General features: G+C 32.7%; 2 protein-coding genes, 1 non-coding gene and 2 pseudogenes across 8 annotated transcripts in view; all 5 read right to left on the bottom strand.

Moving 5' to 3' along the window:
* The window catches only part of LOC7491380 (G-type lectin S-receptor-like serine/threonine-protein kinase CES101), a 46,183-nt gene extending 37,983 nt beyond the window's left edge, over positions 1-8,200 (bottom strand). The window contains exon 1 of one of the 6 annotated variants that reach the window (XM_052450882.1): positions 7,195-8,200. In XM_052450882.1, the coding sequence (XP_052306842.1) occupies positions 7,195-8,096 (902 nt within the window). In that variant the 5' untranslated portion in view covers positions 8,097-8,200. The remainder of the gene's footprint in view (positions 1-7,194) is intronic. The other 5 variants (XM_052450717.1, XM_052450563.1, XM_052450390.1 and 2 more) reach the window with 5 other exon arrangements.
* LOC112328409 (G-type lectin S-receptor-like serine/threonine-protein kinase B120) lies at positions 4,966-6,638 on the bottom strand (annotated as a pseudogene).
* Positions 8,201-10,668: 2,468 nt separating the features above from the next.
* LOC18095784 (uncharacterized) lies at positions 10,669-11,784 on the bottom strand. Its single transcript, XR_008059653.1, has 2 exons — positions 11,435-11,784; positions 10,669-11,354 (listed from the first exon to the last, which is right to left on the bottom strand). It is a non-coding gene; the product is annotated as an uncharacterized LOC18095784 (transcript).
* A 251-nt stretch (positions 11,785-12,035) lies between these two features.
* On the bottom strand, positions 12,036-13,180 carry LOC18095779 (G-type lectin S-receptor-like serine/threonine-protein kinase CES101; annotated as a pseudogene).
* A 169-nt stretch (positions 13,181-13,349) lies between these two features.
* Positions 13,350-15,419, bottom strand: LOC112326295 (S-locus-specific glycoprotein S13). Its single transcript, XM_024593885.1, has 2 exons — positions 14,973-15,419; positions 13,350-13,565 (listed from the first exon to the last, which is right to left on the bottom strand). Exons 1-2 carry the CDS (start codon positions 15,417-15,419, stop codon positions 13,350-13,352), a joined length of 663 nt encoding a protein of 220 aa, XP_024449653.1.
* Between the last annotated feature and the right edge of the window lie 4,170 nt (positions 15,420-19,589).

Here is a 19,589-nt window from a genome sequence, read left to right as displayed (position 1 = left end):
TGAATTGGTCTCATTGTTATGGGTGACTTACCCAAAGAAAAGATGATGGTCTCATTATGATGGGTGACCTACCCAGAGAAAGATGGTCTCATTATGATGGGTGACCTACCCAAAATGAAAGATGATGGTCTCATTATGATGGGTGACCTACCCAGAAAAATAATGATCTCATTGTGATGGGTGACCTACCTAGAGAAAAAATGATAAGCGGTCTCATTATAATGGGTGACCTACCCAGGTAAAAAATAGAGAATAGTCTTATTGTAATGGGTGACCTACCCAGAAAAAGATGATGGTCTCATTATGATGGGTGACCTACCCAGATGAAAGGTGGTGGTCTCATTATGATGGGTGACCTACCCAAAGAAAAAATAATGGAAGGTGGTCCCATTGTTATAGGTGACCTACCTAGAAAAAAATGAAAAGCGGTCTCATTATAATGGGTGACCTTCCCAGGCAAAAACATGGAGAATGGTCTCATTGTAATGGGTGACCTACCCAGAAAAAGATAATGGTCTCATTATGATGGGTGACCTACCCAGATGAAAGGTGATGGTCTCATTGTGATGGGCAACCTACCCAGATGGAAAACAAATGATGGTCTCATTGTGATGGGTGACCTACCCATATGACAGATGAAAGGTGGTCTCATTATAATGGGCGACCTACCTAGATGAAAAACAAAAAACGGTCTCATTATAATGGATGACCTACCCAAATGATAGAATGTGACTTACCTGGCAAAAAGACTTGGCTGGAGAAGTCTTGATAGGATAAGGTTGACAAACTTGGCGCTTCCTGATGGCAGGGTTGATTTCCTCATTTCTTTGAGATTTTCCTACTGGCAGGGTTCATCTCATTCTTTTCTCATTCCAGGATCTAAACTGATTCTTTGTTATTATCGACTCAATGATTCTTTCTATCCACAATCTTGCTGGACTTCATTGAGGATTTTCCTATAACAATTCAAAAATCTGTGCAATTTTTTTTTTAGGTTAGATGATATGCATGTATCCTTACCTGATTTGAAATATAGGTCCCCCCCCTCTTTGATGTCCATCGTCATAGGGTGCCTTTGTTTACTTTCCAAAGCTTTCTTTGTTCTTTCCATGCATTGGATCATTCATGTGATAACCATCACTCAGCTGTAAATGCAGTGCCCATCTTAGGCTGTCTTTGACGGTTACTACTCCTGTTGTTTATCAAGCTTGACTCTGCCCCCAAGTGTGGTGTTGCTTGATTCATCATGAAGAATTTTATCTCCTGGATTCTCTTAAGAATTGTTCTGTGATTGAATGTGTGCATTGTGCCAACACCCGTCAAAATTGTCAATCAGTCATGAACTTGCCTCCAGTGGAAACATACCCTTCAAGTATATGCAGTCATCAACCTTCATGGAACTGTCAAGTCATCCAGACATGGATCTCATACCTTGCAGTAAAAGGCTCATCATTGTAAGCTCAATGTTCTTCTCCATGGATTCCTCTTAGCTTGTCAAATCAGATCATGAAAGGAAATGCATTGGCATCATCAATGATGTTCATCACCCATATTCATGTGATGAAGTGCTCATTTGAGCTTCAAAACAAATGGTCCCACAGTCAGTCTTAGTGGGTGCATCCTTCCAACATTCATTCAAATGCAACAATGTGATAACATCGCTCAAAAGTCATAGCCATGTTGGAGATGATATGTCATAACCTATTTTTCATAGTCTTTATTTTTTATGTTTTGTCAAACACGTCTTATTTTAATTTTAATTATTTTTCAAAATTTGAACCATTTTGCAATTAATTTTGGGTTTTCCATGTTATTTTTTTTACCCTTTGATATTTAATATTTAAAATTATAAACTTACACATGAAGCGTTTTCTGGTATTAAATAAACTTGTTTTTTGTAATAATAATAATATAAAAACAAAAAAAAATCCCTATTTCAAAAATACATTTATGTTTTAAATTGCATATGGCTAAGTATATCCAAAAAAATCATGTTTTTATTCTAATACAAAAAATAAAAAATAAAATACATTGCATGATTTAGCAATTCTTGAAAATACAAAAAAAAAAAAAAAACAGTTTCTATATTTTGCATGCATCATAGATTTAATAATAAGTTTATTAAAGTCATAAGGAGTTGACCTAATTTCAAAGTGTATTCTCAGTATTCGAAGATAAGAATTTCTTGTTCTTTCTTCTCAGTATTAATTTTTTTAGTTTTAATATCATGGATTATGAACTTATACATAAGATGTATTCTCAGTATTCAAAGAAACAAATGCAAAAATATGTTTCGTCTCTAGAATGGTTATGCTTAACCCGTAAAGCCATATTCCACTCTATAGGGGTGGATCTGCTTTATCCAATAAACAAACCCAACGATTAGAAACAAAAAACACAATAATACCTTAGTACTAATCAAACAAATAAAAAATATGGCTTATTTTAGATAGGGTGTACTAGGGGGTGATATTATCCTCTCTTTACACAATTAGTCCTCTTATTCAAACTCTAAAGACCATTTAGGGTTCTTAGTGATCAAAATACTAGGTGACTAACTCCAAATCTTTTTAACCAGTAAAGGATAAGAATTCCTTGTTCTTTCTTCTCATATGAAAAATCCTGATCCAGAAGGATGATCGCCACAATGCTGCACACGTTCAATAACTTAGGTCATTTTTTCCTTTTCTTTCTGAATTTTTTTCTATCGCGCTCGATTAGATTGATTTTTTTTTGTTTTTTCCTTTTAATAAACACTTTTTTTTTTTATCATGAACACTCTTTTTTTCTTAGTTTGATTGATCTGATGTCGTTACCTATTTTTTTTATCATCTTGTTATTGACAAGTAAATTTGCTTCTCATATTTAGAATTTTGGTTCAGATTTTATAAAATGCTATAATTTTTTTTTATAAATATATCAATAAAAATGTGAATAACTTATTTAAGACTTGATTTAAAAAGAGCTTAGTCTAGGTATACAAAAATTAGCCTAAATAAATTTATGGTTAATTTCTAAGAAAAAAAATACATCTACACATCTTAAGAAATTTAAATTTTGCATGAGAAAAGAAATTGTAGATGGTGACAAAAATAGATGTATGAAATGGCCAAGTTATAAATTATTTTCAATTAAGTTATTAAAAAGATTCAAAAGTAAAGTCAAGAATCTTATCTTTTTAGAGTACCAAGTATCATTCATGATATGTGTTTAGCTAGTATTTTTATGTTTAGTATGTGAATAATTAGATGATATTAGATAGGTGGCAAGCGTTATGCTGTGCAACAGGTCAAATTTTTCCTAATATAAAAACATTACTCAGAAAATGATAGTGTTTTTAAAGGAGCAAAACAAATTTGGGACCCATGTCATTAATTCGAATTTATTCAATAATCTTGGTTAATTTCATAATATGATTGATGAAAAGCCAATGACAATTAAAAGAATCATAAATTGAATGATACCCTTTAAATATTTTAAAAAGAACTCAACAATCTTATTTAATAACAAAGCAAAAATTGATTGAGAATAGGATAGCCTCATAAAGAGGGGAAAAAAAAGAAGCTCAATTACCAGCAAATGAAAGACTGAAGGACGAATTCAAAACAAATCCATTTTAAAAAAGGATAAAAAAACTGACTCGAATCAACATGTCTAATTCACAGCCCGTTTGTGAGGTCAGGACAACCCCGTACAAAAGAAATTGAATAAAACAATGGAGTTTAACTCTCAATCAAACTAAATAATGAAACACAAAAGTGAAAAACATCAATTAAGAAAATAAAAAAAACCCGAGTTAAAATAATATTTATATTTATTAAAATACGAAATTGTTCATCTTTTAATTTAATTATAACCAAAAATCAAGTTGAAAATAAAAAAAAAGCCCTTGCACGCTAGCTTAATAATGTTTTTATTCTAAAGGTTATTTTGTCATTTAATTGTGCTTAAAAAAGGAAAAGATGAAGAAGTCCTCGATGCCAATTTGATATTTTTAGCTTTTTAGAATAACAAGTAATTTTATTGTGTTAACATTTTTTCTTTGACAATGGATGTAATTAAATGTGTAAAAATCAATTTATCTTGATGAATTTGGTATTGACGAATGGATCATATGGGGAAAACCATATTACCCCATCATCGAGGCCATTGTTTTTTTTATTGAGAATGGCAAAAAGGTCAACATTATTTCAATCCACACTATTTCGTGTCTTTATCTACAATGTTTTACTATCTTATTTAGTGTTTATACTAGTTAGGTGGCTCGCACTACACCACGGACTAATCTTTGTTAACTTTTTAAACCATGACCTAGGTTATAAGACCGAATGCACTATATATGAAAACATCGTAAGGGTTAAAATAAAAATAAAACAACACAAAAAAATCCAAAATAAAAAAATACAATAAAAATAATGAATGTTAAAATTGCAACAAAAAATAAATCAAAAGGCAACAACAAAATTTTAAATTCAAGAGTTAATTGAAAAGAATAAAAACATTAACAAAAGGATAAAAATCAAAAAAACAAAGACAAAAAAAAAACACTATAAACTTGGATTGAAGGGTGAAATTAAAAACAATAAAACCTTTATAAAATATTCGAGTAAAAAAATCATAAGAATAAACATCCAATCCTGAACATCAAAACATAATAAAAAAACTGAATATACAGAATTCTTCAACGTATTTTTATAGACTAAAAAATACTTTTAGATGTAAATTGAAAAAATTATATACGCATCTAATTAAACAACTAAAAAATAAGCATCCAATCGTAAACATCAAAAGATTATAAAAAAACTGAATATACATAATTCTTTAACGTGTTTTTTTAGACTAAAAAAACTTTTAGATGTAAATTGAAAAACTTATGTACGCATCTAATTAAACAATCCAAATATCACTGTGTAAATAGCCTCTTTTTCTTTACATATTTTGCATTTTGGGATATCATCATATATATGGGTGCAAATTCTCCTCATTATTTTATTAGATATCATAACAAATAATGGTACATATAATATGAAATACAACCTTGTTAAGAATTTCTAAGCATATTCCGAATGAAACTTAAATTTTGAGAGCACCAAAAAAGACTAATCATTGAAAAAGCAAAATACGGATGGAGAATGTGTCTGCTCCAAATAGACACATGACAAACAAAATTTAAGGACAAAGAAACCATCTAACGCTCTAATTATCCTCTATCTCGCATACATGGTTGACATAGAAACATCATTTATGGAACCACTCTCTGCAGGCTTTTCTTCCACAATACTTCTTGCATTGGAAAATGCAGGCTGTTTGGGAAGTGGTAATTGTGCTTCGCTTGTTAGCATTGATATAACATCTGACATAATCGGCCTATCCACTGCATTGTCTTCTACACATAGCAAGCCCACATGAATGCATCTCAAGACTTGGTCTTTCGAGCAAGATTCTCTTAGTATTGCATCCACCAGCTCAAACGGGCTACCTGCTTTCCATAGCTCCCATGCCTGAACCAAGTTTACGTTTAATGATAAAATTAAAAGCTTATGCAGCTAGCAATGTATAATTTATGAGGTTGCATGAAATGAACTTACATATCCCACAAGATTAAGAGGGCGGCCGTCTATTTGAAGGTGGCCATGGATCTTTCTACCACTCACAATTTCCAGCAGTAAACTCCAAAACTGAAGACATCGGATTTCACAGAGAAGATGCCCTCCATGACATACTCAGGGGACATATATCCACTGTATGGACAAATTGATTGTTTTGTTATTTTTAAGCATTTAGCAGAGTAATGACATATAGAACTGTAAATCTATGCTTACCGCGTCCCAACAATTTGGTTTGTATTTCCTTCTAAATCATTGATCTTGAAAATTCTTGCCATGCCAAAATCAGAAATTTTGGGGTTCAGATTTTCATCAAGTAGTATGTTGCCAGCCTTCAAATCTCGGTGAATTATCCTCAATCTCGAGTACTTATGAAGGTAAAGTAGTCCTTGAGCAATGCCTTCGATAATCTCGAAACGTTTCTTCCAGTCTAGCAGCTCCCTTTTTGATTCATCTGCATTCGAAACAGAACAGTGAATATTATTCGAGCAATGTTATTCATCCAAGTCCAAAACCTTTCAAGAACAGAGATCCATTCACTTTATAGTATGATGGCATAATTAACTTACCAAATATAAATGTATCCAAGCTTTTATTAGGCATGTATTCGTACACCAACATTTTCTCTTCCCCTTGAATGCAGCAGCCTAGGAGCCTGACAAGATTCATGTGTTGCAATTTAGCTATGAGTATAAGCTCGTTTTTGAATTCCACCAGCCCTTGTCCTGAACTTTTTGACAGTCTTTTTACAGCTGTCTCACGCCCATCCGGCAATGTCCCCTGAAGTAAAACAGCTCTCAACTCAATACTTGGTCTGAGATACAAAATTAACGGGTTTCGTTAAGTAATTTTTAACTAGACTACCTTCTAAACTGGTCCAAAACCACCTTGTCCAAGCTTATTCTCTGCAGAGAAGGAATTTGTAGCGGCCATGATTGTTGCAGCACTATAGACGTTCAAATTATGGCCCTTGTTTCCGTCATTTTCGAGTTCAAGCATGTCGTTCGTTGCATCCATTGTCAGCAATTCAAACAGGTACTTCTCTGCTCAGATTGATATGATTAAGTAAGTAAATCACTGTATTCAACAAGTCTTAGTGCATATAAAAAAAATATTATTTCCAAAATGTTACCTCCAAGTCTTCTCCTTCTCAGATACCACAAGAGTCCCGCGAGCCCCATCAATGAAACAAATCCCACGGAAGCTAAAATAATCCATATCCATTTGCTTTTCCTTTTCCCTACATCCACTGGGAATTTATTTAAAAGTAATTACATTGTTGGGTTATAAATTGGTAACCAGAAAACGAAAGAACAGCTAACCTGAAGAGCCTTGATCAACAATGATGTAGTGTTGAAAGTTATTTCCAGTCAGGCTTTGTGTAAAGCTTCCATACCAAAACACGCATCCAGTATTGTTGACATTATTGGCCATGGGAGTAACACCAACACATTGACAATCTTTCCAGCAGATGTCCTTGCAATCACTAATGCCAAGACCAGAATTATCGTCGTACTTCCTAGGAACTGTGTAATTAAAGGAACCTGATCTCAATTCAAAACTGTTCCTATTGCTCCTGCATGTCCACCTCTCGCAACCAGCATCTGCGTTATTTCCTTTACATATTGGGCCCCCAAATGCTTGACTAGTAGTTAGATCTACTATGCTCCCATCAGATCTCAACTGCCACATTGAAAAATTCCTTTGATCCCGAGAAGCATATTCATTTGCAGAAACTTTGAACATAAAGTAATCCTCGTCTGCGTTAGAATCATTAATAAAACTGAAATCAACTTCTTTCCCTGAATTCAGATAAAAGTTTTCGAAACTAGTATTGCTCCTCAATGGTCCACTAGTCCAATAAAATACACCGCGCCGCTTAATGACCAACTTCTTTCCATTAGTATCCCATTCAAAAGTGAAAGCACCAGCGGGGGTGGGTACTAAGTCGCTCAACCACGACAAGAGGGACCAGTTTTGGCCAGTTCTATGGTTGATCCCTAACTTCATTCCAGGCAAGAATGTGTCAGTAGGAGAGTCAAAGCTTTGCCATAAGACCTGTTGGCTGCCAGAATTTTCATCTTTGAGAACAAAATTGCCTGAATCTTCTAAAATAGCTGTTATATTGGTTGTAGAAGATTGACTTGAATAGAACTCAACAGGATCACCTCCAGAGTAGGTGAGTTTCATATTTCCTGATCCATCTATTGCAAGAACCCCTGAATTGTCTGCTATGGGTTTGCCTCTGTTGGCTAGCCAAAAAGGGTGGCTTGTGTCATTGTTGTACCATATTCCCAAGTAGCTAGCATTCGACTCGGCAGAGCCGAGTCCTGTGAATCCTAAAGTGAAGAGCCCATTTTTGGAAACTAGAGTATTGGGAGAACTGAGGGAATCATCACCTTGGTACAGTGTGTCTGCTGCCAAAGCGTGAGAGGCACAGAAGCAGAACAGAAGGAACCGGTAGATCCAGCTAGCCATGCAAGGTAACATTCATGAACAAGGAAGAAAAAAATAAGAAACATTTAATAGATGACGAGCTATAATTCTAGATTTACCGGAAAGAAAATAAAAAGGTAGCCAACAAGTTTGACCTGCCGATTTTTTTTTCTTTTCTAATTTATCAAAAAACTGAAAGAAGGATAAAAAATAATTAAGAAACCAAGCTTAAGGACTTGCTAATTCAGAAAACTTTCGAAGTTTACGGTTGCAAGACGATTCGGTTATTTTAAGCCTTGGTTTTCCTAGCTAAGAAAGTTTGAGCCATTTGCCTTAGTTATTGCTGAACAAGTCCATAATATTCCCAGTATGTGCCTTGTTATGGTCCCAGATGGGCAATGTTTGACAGACTAGCAGATTTACAGGGAAAAAATTGTATGTATTTAAAGGGAAGTTATTGCTGCACAAAAATCTACGAATTGAAAGTATAATTCATAAGGAAAATCTGAAAAATTGCTTCTTGAAATCTGTTATCCTAGAGAAAATAACATGCTCAACAATTGAATTTTGAAAAAATATGTTTTTTTTTTTTTTTAATTTCAAGGGGATGTTAGAGTAAAAAAATTATAAAAGAATCTCTAAATAATTGGTGATTCAAATCCAAATACAAGTGCACCACATTTTTCCGTTGTCCATTCATCATTAATCCGTGGCAATAGTCTCACGAACCCATCTCACACTGCAAATTCCTATCCATCTTACTTGTTGACTGTGTTATAAAAAATAGACTAATAACAACTTTAAAAAGAAAAAAAAGGAGAAGATTTATTTTCATGACAATGATATGAAGTATTTTACAAATATTATCATTTGTGGTTCTGTTTGATTATGCCATCATCATCAAAATTAAGGCATGATTTTTCCACACGTTATTTCCATAAAGAAAGTAGCCAGTCTTCTGTATCCACCATTGTCATGCAAAGTGAGCTTCCTAGCGTTAACCTTTTATTCACATTTTTCCATAAAAAAACCGACATGGGTTCAACTTTATAAGAAGGAATACAAGTTTTCGGTTAATTACTTTTATGCAATTCAATTTTTTTTTTCCATATAAAATGATTTTAATCAGCGTTATTAAATTTGATTTAAGCCTAACAATTTAATCTAGAACTAGCCCAGCTCAGGTTTAGAAAAAACCAAATGAGAGTTAACTTAATCAAACCTAATCAAACATGAAAAGATAGAAAATCATGAACACATGGAATTTATTAAAAACATAATACATGTCAACATGGTTTGCAATTCAAAATTTAACAAAATAAATCACAAAAAATGTTCGAAACATAAATAAATTATATATGGGATTAAGATTGACCTTTTAGAGTCATTAGAGTAGGTTGGAATTGGATCAGAGAAGCTAAAACATGAAAAGAAAATAGTGTTGGAGGAATGGCATAATCAAAGAACCGTAGTTTATGCCACACGGCACCTTGAATATCTAGCAACCTCTTAGACGCTTCAAGGTGATGTATGGTGTCAAAAAACCATTTCAATCCAATAGTTTAAGCTGTTAGGTGAGGTCTCAGGATATGATTTATATTATTCTCAAACACACCCCCTCAAGTGAAAGTTCTTTGGGCTTGAAACTTGCAAAGGTCCACTTTACTTTGTGCTTAATTTTTATCAAATAAATAGGGATGGTGAGATTCGAACTTGTGACCGCTTGGTCATCAAGGCTCTGATACCATGTCAAATAATCATCTCAACCCAATAGCTTAAGCTGTTAGGTGAGGTCTCAGGATATGATTTATATTATTCTCAAACACACCCCCTCAAGTGAAAGTTCTTTGGGCTTGAAACTTGCAAAGGTCCACTTTACTTTGTGCTTAATTTTTATCAAATAAATAGGGATGGTGAGATTCGAACTTGTGACCGCTTGGTCATCAAGGCTCTGATACCATGTCAAATAATCATCTCAACCCAATAGCTTAAGCTGTTAGGTGAGGTCTCAGGATATGATTTATATTATTCTCAAACATGTGGCCTGTACTGGCGTACTTAAAAGATTTTATTTTATCAGTATATTAAAATAATTTAAAAATATTAAAAATATATTAATTTAAAATAAATAAAAAATTAATTTTTTAAAAAACAACTTTTAAACACAAAAATAAATAGGATTTAAATCTTTCTTTTCCTGTGAGTGCTAGCGGTGATGATAAAAATAAAGAATTATTGTTTTTTATTAATTTTTTAGTTTTGTTTGATCCTCCTAATAATTATTATTATTATTTTTTTTGCATATTCTCTTATTATTGTTTTTTGTTTGCTAATCACATTATTCCCTTTATTCTCTCTTTCTTTTATTTCATTCTCTAAACTCTTTTTTTCTTTTTTTAATTTTTATCATCACAATAAGAATAAATTAAATACCAAAAATTATAATCTACCCTGGCATCGTCATATCATATATACTTGTGTGCACGTATAATCTTTGTTCTCTAACATAGATATGCAAAACTTCTTTAGCTAACCGAGACTCGACCTTTACGAGCTACAAAGTTTAATTGAAAGGAACTGTCAAAATCCCAGAGAGTTTCGCAGGGGATGCGCTGATCAATGGAAAGAAGAGAACCATCCACGTTGCCTGTATATTCCAAGGCCAATTTGAAGCCAACATTCACATCAATGCAGAGAAGTCAAAAAAACTACTTTTCTTCTTCGCAAGAGAAGGTCCTTGAGGACTCGAGTTTTGAAAATATCAAATAACTATCGTCCATACATAATTGAAGTGGATAAGTAATTCCTGGAACTACTTTCTGGATTCCTTAAACTCATTGCTGCGTCGTCTATGGCAGTTCTTGGATTTGAAAACGCACGCTGTTTGGGCAACGGTAACTGTGCTTCACTTGTTAACATCGATACAACATCTGACATGGTTGGCCTATCTATGGCGGTGTCTTCCACGCATAGCAAGCCAACGTTAATGCATCTCAAGACTTGGTCCTTAAAGCAAGATTCTCTTAGTATTGGATCCATCATCTCAAATGAGGTACCTGCTTTCCATAGCTCCCATGCCTGAATCAAATTCACGCTCAACCTTAAAAGTAAGCTTATGCATCTAGAAATGTTATCATTTATGAGATAGCATGAAATGAACATAAATATCCCACAAGTATAAGGGGGTGACCGTCTATTTCAAGGAGGCCTTGGATCCTTCTACCACTCACAATTTCCAGCAGAACTCCAAAACTGAAGACATTATACACAGAGAAGATGCCCTCCATGACATATTCAGGGGACATATATCCACTGGATGGAAAAACTTAATGTTATGTTATTTTGAAGCACTTGAAGAGTAATGAATCATAGAACTATAAATGTAGACGCACCGTGTTCCAACAATTTGGTTTGTATTTGCTTGTAAATCATTAATCTTGAAAATTCTTGCCATGCCAAAATCAGAAATTTTGGGGTTCAGATTTTCATCAAGTAGTATGTTGCCAGCCTTCAAATCTCTATGAATTATCCTCGATCTGAGTACTTATGGTGGTAAAGTAGGCCTTGAGCTATCCCTTCAATAATCTCGAAACGTTTCTTCCAGCAATGTTATTCATCCAAGTCCAAAACCTTGCAAAAACAGAGATCCATTCGATTTTTAGTATGATGGCATAATTAACTTACCAAATATAAATAAATTTAAGCTTTTATTAGGCATGTATACGTACACTAGCATTTTCTCTTCCCCTTGAATGCAGCAACCTAGGAGCCTGACAAGATTCATGTGTTGCAATTTAGCTATGAGTATAAGCTCGTTTTTGAATTCCACCAGCCCTTGTCCTGAACTTCTAGACAGTCTTTTTACAGCTATCTCTCGCCCCTCTGGCAATTTTCCCTGAAATGAAGCTACTTATTAGTCATTACAGATACAAAATGGTATGTTAATTGTTTACTTGAGATGTTTTTCCAAGACTACCTTGTAAACAAGTCCAAAACCACCCTGTCCGAGTTTATTTTCTGATGCAAAATTACTTGTCGAAGCCATGATCTTTGCAGCACTATATACTTTTAAATTGTGACCTTTGTTTCCATCATTCTCAAGTTCATATATGTCATTTGTTGTATCCATGGTCATCAAGTCATGTAGAAACTTTTCTGCTCATATTGATATGAAAAGTTTAAGCTTGGAATTCAATAAGATCATGAAAATAATGATGCTTACCGAGGATTCTACTACTACTACAATTATTATTAGCATATAAAAGATGTTACCTCAGAGCCTGCGTCTTCTCAAGTACATCAAGATACCAGTGAGTACCATGGTTAGAACAGTTCCCACAGCTGCTAAAATCCATACCCAACTTTTATCTGAATTCAGTCATCGGAGGCAATTCACCAATGATAATGCAATGAATCTCAAAGAACTAGAAAAAAAATATAATAGAGCAAATTGAGTTGATTAAGTAGAAGTGGATTGACCTTTTATATCAGGACCTGAAGGATTTGTCTGTTGTTTAATTACGTACAGTCCAGCCGATCTTCCGCTCGGGTCTGCCTTAAAGCTTCAGTTTTTCCAGCATCTGCCCATGCAATCACTAATGCTAATACTAGCATTATCGTCGACTGTAATGGGAAAGTTAAAGTCAAAGTGACCTGAAAGGAGCTCGTATCTGTGCCTGTTACTCCTCTTGCACGCAGGTCCTGCATTCCATCTCACACAACCTCTTCCTAAGCTATTTCCATTACAGGCTGCGCCTCCAAATAAGCCTCCATTATATTCCCTATTATGCCCCCATCAGAGCTCAAGTTCCATCTTGAAAATATCATCTCATCCTCCTGGGTGCTGAATATATCTAATTTGTCAGCCGTGAACGTAAAGTAATCCTCGTCAGCTTTAGAAACATTAAGAAAACTGTAGACAAGTCCTGACATCCAGTCAAGATTTCGAAACTGCCATTACTCCTCAATGATCCACTAGTCCAAAAAAGCTCGCCTCGCAGCTCAATAACCAGTTGCTGTCCATTGGGCTCCCACTCAAACGTAAAAGCACCCGAAGCTGGCACCATGTTACTCAACCAGGACGTAAGGTACCAGGATTGGCCAGTCCTACGATTGATCCCTAACTTCATTCCTAGCAAGAATACTGTTAAGTAATATTTATCTAGTTTTATTTATTAAGGGTAGTATTTTCAGTTTAACCTATATATAATTCATTTGTATTTAGGTTAACTTAAGCACTCATAATAAATATATTATTGAGAATTCTAGCCTCCTTTTATGTTTGATCTGAATTACTTTAACATGGTATCAGAGCCTAGTTGATCGAACCCTTGGCTTGCTAATTTTAGGGAACTCGCTGCCCTTGTAGAAATCATGTTCACCAATGTCAGAGCCACTGCTCGTATCAAAATCGTTATCATCATCCACTTCATTCCCTTTAGGATGTTCCAGCACGCTCAATGCATTCCTTTGAAGCTTAACTTCATATCCATTTTTCAAAACATCAAACATGGGTTGTTTGACCTATTAAAAGATGGAGGATGAAGATTAAGTTTTGTGCTTGCGGCTAAAGAATTAATATCTGAAACTTTATTTTAGATTCTTTAGCTTCTGCAATTTGGTATTTTCGTTCTGTCTTTGCAATTGTTTTGATATTTTTTCTTCTCTTCAGTTTCTGCAATTTGGTATTTGCGTTCAGTTTCTACAAAAAAAAAATTGGAGTGATATTTTGTCTTTCGCTTCTACAAAATCTGGTCTTTCGACTGTCCTTCAACTTCTGCAATTTGGTATTTTTGTTCTGTCTATGCAATTGTTTTGGTATTTCTTCTTCTCTTCAGTTTCTGCAATTTGATATTTGAGTTAAGTTTCTGCAAAAAAAAAAAAAATTGGAGTGATATTTTGTCTTCTGCTTCTGCAAAATCTGGTATTTCGACTTTCCTTCAACTTCTGCAATTTGGTATTTCTGTTCTATCTTTGCAATTGTTTAGGTATTTCTTCTTCTCTTCAATTTCTGTAATTTGGTATTTGCGTTCAATTTCTGCAAAAAAAATAATAATTTGGAGTGATATTTTGTCTTCCGCTTCTGCAAAATCTGGTATTTCGACTGTCCTTCAGCTTCTACAATTTGGTATTTCTGTCTGTCTCTGCAATTGTTTTGGTATTTCATCTTCTCTTCAGTTTCTGCAATTTGGTATCAGCTTCTGCAATTTGGTATTTATGTTCTGTCTCTGGAATTATTTTGGTATTTCGTCTTCTCTTCAGTTTCTGCAATTTGGTATTTGAGTTAAGTTTCTGCAAAAAAAATTTGGAGTGATATTTTGTCTTCCGCTTCTGCAAAATCTGGTATTTTGACTTTCCTGAACAACGCCATAGCCATCTACAACTTTCCCAAAAACAACATGTTTCCCATCAAGCCAGCTTCTGTCATGGCATCTACTACCAAAGAGATTGTTTGGTTACGTTGGTTACTTGCTGATATGAGAGTTTTCTTTTCTCATCCTACTCCTATGTATTGTGACAACCAGAGTTCTATTCAGATTGCTCACAACTCGGTTTTTCATGAGCGAACTAAATACATTGAGATCGATTGTCATCTTACTCGTCATCATCTCAAGCATGACACCATTACTTTGCCTTTTGTTCATTCTTCCTTGCAGATTGCAGATTTCTTTACCAAGGCGCATTCCATATCTCATTTTTGTTTTCTAGTTGGCAAACTCTTGATGCTTGTAGATGCCCATCGTGAGTTTGAGGGGAAATGTTAAGTAATATTTATCTAGTTTTATTTATTAAGGGTAGAATAGTATTTTCAGTTTAACCTATATATAATTCCTTTGTATTTAGGTTAACTTAAGCACTCATAATAAACATATTATTGAGAATTCTAGCCTCCTTTTATGTTTGATTTGAATTAATTACTTTAACAAATACGTCAGTAGGATGATCAAAGCTTTGCCATAAAATCTGATTCGAATTTGCATCTTTCAGAACAACATTGCCCGAGTCTTCTAAAACAGCTGTTAAATTGGTGGTGGAGGATCGACTCGAGTAAAAATCAACAAGATCACCACCAGAGTAGGTGAGTTTCATATTTCCTGATCCATCTATTCCAAGAACCCCTGAATTGTCTGCTATGGATTTGTCTCTGTTGGCAAGCCAAAAAGGGTGGCTCATGTCATTGGTGTACCATATTCCCAAGTAGCTAACATTCGACTCGGCAGAGCCAAGTCTAGTGAATCCTAAAGTGAATAGCCCATTTTTGGAAACTAGAGTGGTGGAAGAATTGAGGGAATCGCCACCTTGGTACAGTGAGCCTGCTGCTAAAGCGTGGGAGGCACAGAAGTAGAACAAATAGAATCGGTTGATCCTGCTAGCCATGGAAGGTAACATTCATGAACAAGGAAGCAAAAACAAAGAAGCATTTAGTAGATGATGAGCTATGAAAGGGAATAAAAAGAAAATGTAGCCAACAATTTTGACCTGCCGGTTCCAATACTTCGTTAATATTAAAATGACCTCTCTTGGGCTTTCTTCTTTTCTAATTTACTAAGAAACTGAAAGACTAAATAAGAAACCAATCAAGAAAAGAAGGCAAACAAGAAATGGTTTTGCTGGCAATGGTAAAAACAGAGGGAACACGTCTGTACAATGAGAAAATAGTTGTGAAATTGTTCCGAAAAGATCATGCCTCCTTGCTGATAATTTATACTCACCGCGTATCAATGTCTTGGAAGAACCCCTGAATTGTCTGCTACAGGTTTGTCTCTATTGGCTAGCCAAAAAGGGTTTCTTGTGTCATTGCTGTGTCGTATCCCCGAGTAGCTGGCATTGTATTCATCAGAGCCAATCCTTGCGAATCCTAAAGTGATGGAGACTGGTATAGTGGTAGAATTGAGGGCATTTCCTCCTTGGTAAAGTGTGTCTGTTGCTAAAGAATGAGATATGTTTCTGAATATTGAATGTTGGAGAACGAATACCTATCTGTCTTTACATGCATGTTCTTGGAAGGAACATTGAAGCCTGGTAGCAGCTATAGTCCTACTTGTCGATTTTTCCAGTATTATAATAACAGTTTCGTTTTAGAAGTATTTTAAAAAGAATTTAAATTTTTTTATTTTTTTCTTATTTTAAATTTATTTTTTATATATTTTTTGATATATACTAATATCCAAATAAATTTTAAAATATATATATATATATATATTATTTTAATATATTTTCAAAGTAAAAAATACTATGAAAAATAACCACTATCACAATACCAAACATAATCTAAATTTGACTTGTCTTAATTTTTTTCATTGTGTTTTTTAAAATTTTAAATATTTTATAATTTTATATCATTTTGTAATTTTATATTTTTTTGACGTAGTATTATTAAAAATAATTTTTTAAAAATAAAAAATTATTATTTTGATATATTTTGAAGCGAAAAACACTTTAAAAATATTCGTTATAGTACTCTCAAACACTCTATAAATTCTATACTTTGATTGGAGTTAAATTTAAAAGTGAAAAAAAATCTTATTAAATCAAAAAAATCAAAAAATAACTAAAAAATTATGAATTAACTAATTAGAAAACTGTATAAAAAAAATTGTTCTCGTTCGATTTCAATTTCAAAATTTTGAAACATGTTGAACGGGACTCATTGCTGAATTTTTCACTTTTTTCTGTTTTTTCCCCTTTTCTTTTTACACTATGAAAAAATTTTATCAATTCACTAACTCTTTAATTTTAACATAATTTTTAATTATTATTATAAATTTTTATTTATGTTTAAATATTTTTTTTACAATTATTATTTATCTGATCTAAAAATGCAAATAATAATAATAAAATTTTCACCAAAACTCCATTGAAATTGGTGTTTTGTTATTAAAATATTTAAATAGATTTTAAAACGGTTTATCACATTTATTATTTGCTTAGCTTTCAATCACATAAAAATAAACATGTTATTTTGATATTTTTGTTAACTTGTTTTAATAATCATAAAATATTTAAAGGAAAAAAAAAGAAATATTCCAGTTATAAATATTATGTTAGCTAAGATAAATAAGAGATTTATTAATAGAAATCTATTTTTATAAAAAAAAAACTCAAAATAACTGTATTTTCTAATAATGCCAAACAATCTCCTAAGACTTAAAATTCTTTTTCAGTTAAAAAAAAATCTACAAATATTGTGAATTGCTACAATATCTTCTCTATTGATTTTTTTTCCTTGCTTGAACACATGTTTTTTTCCTTTTCCTTTCCTTTTTGGTTTTTCTTTTTTGTTATGATTTTTTACAAAATTGCTTTTTGTCAAAAAAAATTTCTTTTTATTTTGTCTTTCTATGAGGTTAGTGTGGTTTGCGAGTTTGTCAATATAACTCAAGTTACCTCAATTGCCCCAGTTTATGGGTTTGGTAGGGTTTCTTTTTTTCTTTTCTTTTCTCTTTTTTTAATTGAATTTGGCTTTTTTATAGTTTATTTTTTTCTTATATAATTAAAAAAATATAGTTTTAGAAAAAAACCATGTTATTAAACTTTATATATATATATGGGGAAACCATTGTTCACCCAACACTCATTGATAATCCACAGTGCTTTCTTCTCTTTTTCTTTTTCTTTTTTCTTTTTCTTTTCTTTTTTTGTGGAATTTTTGTTATGATTTTTTTTTCAAATTTTTTTTTTGTCAATTTCATCTTTTAAAATTTTTAAAATTGAGATTGTTGAGAATTTAGTTTCGTAATTTACTTCCCTTTATTTTCTCTTTATATGAGGTTAGCGTGGTTTACGGGTTTGCCAAAATAACCCAGGTTGTCCCGGTTTACAAGTTTGGTGGGTTGTCTTTTTTTTTTTTAATTGAACTTGACTTTTCTTATAGTCTATTTTTTCTCGTACAGTTAAAAAACTAGTCTTAGAGAAAAATCATGTTATTAAACTTTATAAAGTAACAAATTAAAGGGTGTGAGGAAACCATTATTCATCCACACACATTGCATTGTGAATGATAATAGCAATCCACAATGTTTTGCTTTTTTTATTATTATTTTTTTATTTTTTTGAGTTTTTGTTATGATTTTTTTTCAAATTTGTTTTTGCATATTTCATCTTTTAATATTGGAATGCTTGAGAATTTGGCTTTATAATTTATTTTACCTTTCTATAAGATTAGCATGGTTTGCAGGTTTGCCCTGGTTTACGAGTTTGGTGGGGTGTTTTTTTTTTAATTGAACTTGACTTTTTTATCATTTATTTTTTCTCATATAGTTAAAAAAATAATTTCAGAAAAGTTATGTTATTAAACTTTATAAAGTTGATGGACTTATTCACAAATTTGGTTGGTTGACTTGGTTCGTGGATCTCGCAAGTTTAACTTTTTTAATTAGTTTTTTTTTATTTTATTCTCAGATACAAGGTCAATTCGGAATTCAATTTCATATTGGTTTTGTTTCGCCTTTTAAAAGGTTATCATGATCTAAAATAAACATCTCGATATTGGGTTGGTGTTTGATTTCACAATCGTCTATTTTTGTTATCATATAGTTAAATAAAAAATAGTTAAAAAAAATTATAATACCAGTAGAGTTCATAACCCAATTCACAGGTTTGACGTACTAGCCCGGCTTACCCGATTCACAAGTTTAATGAGTTTACCCACTGATAGGATATGTTTTTTTTTTTTGTTTTTGGTCTTTTAATTGTTTTTAATGTATTTTTTTTTTATTTCATCATTTGATATTGGATTGGTTAGAAAATAGATTGCATTATGGATTTTTGTTTGCTTTCTATAGGGATAATTGTCTCAAATAAGTGTCTATTTTTAAGTTGATGCTCAATTTTGTGAGTATCTATTTTTATCATCTAATTAAATAAAAAAAAATTTATTAAACCTAATAGAGTCCATGACCTGGATCGTAGAGGGACTAAGATCAATCCAATCTGTCATTGTCTTAATATTTTTTTAAATGTCATCTTGAAGTTTTTTTAAAAGTTAAGTCATATTTTTATCGATCATCAAGGTTGTATTTGAACCTATAAAATTGATCAATTTAAATTGATCTAACTCTCACATGGTTTAATTGAAAACTTGAGTTAGATAAAGAGTTGAATCGAAAAATTTTAAAATTAACTTACTTGGTCAAATTTAATAACACAATTAAAAAAAATTTCATACTCTTAATAATTTTTTACATTTAAATAAAATTAATTCGACCCGTGACGAATCACGTGATAATATACTGTTTATTTACAATGCTATTTGATGAGGGATACGTATACGTCCTCGGCTAATGATGTTTCACCTCACCTCTATATAATGCTCGACCTCGCTTTTATATGGGATGTCCGGATTAGAGGGTGTTTGGGAGTGTGGTAGTGGTTGCTTTTCAAATAGCTTTTCGTGCCGAAATACATGCCAATGATGTTTTTTTATTTTTTAAAAATTATTTTTGATATCAGCACATCAAAACGATCCAAAAGGTACAAACCGCACTCAATTTTAGCAAAAAAAAAAATTTGAAATTCACCGAAAAGCAGGTTGAACAGCAGAGCCAA

This window comes from Populus trichocarpa, chromosome 1, assembly GCF_000002775.5.
Source record: "Populus trichocarpa isolate Nisqually-1 chromosome 1, P.trichocarpa_v4.1, whole genome shotgun sequence".
Classification (NCBI taxonomy): domain Eukaryota; kingdom Viridiplantae; phylum Streptophyta; class Magnoliopsida; order Malpighiales; family Salicaceae; genus Populus; species Populus trichocarpa.
The sequence above is the reverse complement of the archived record's forward strand: the minus strand, read 5'-3'. Positions and strand labels throughout refer to the sequence as shown.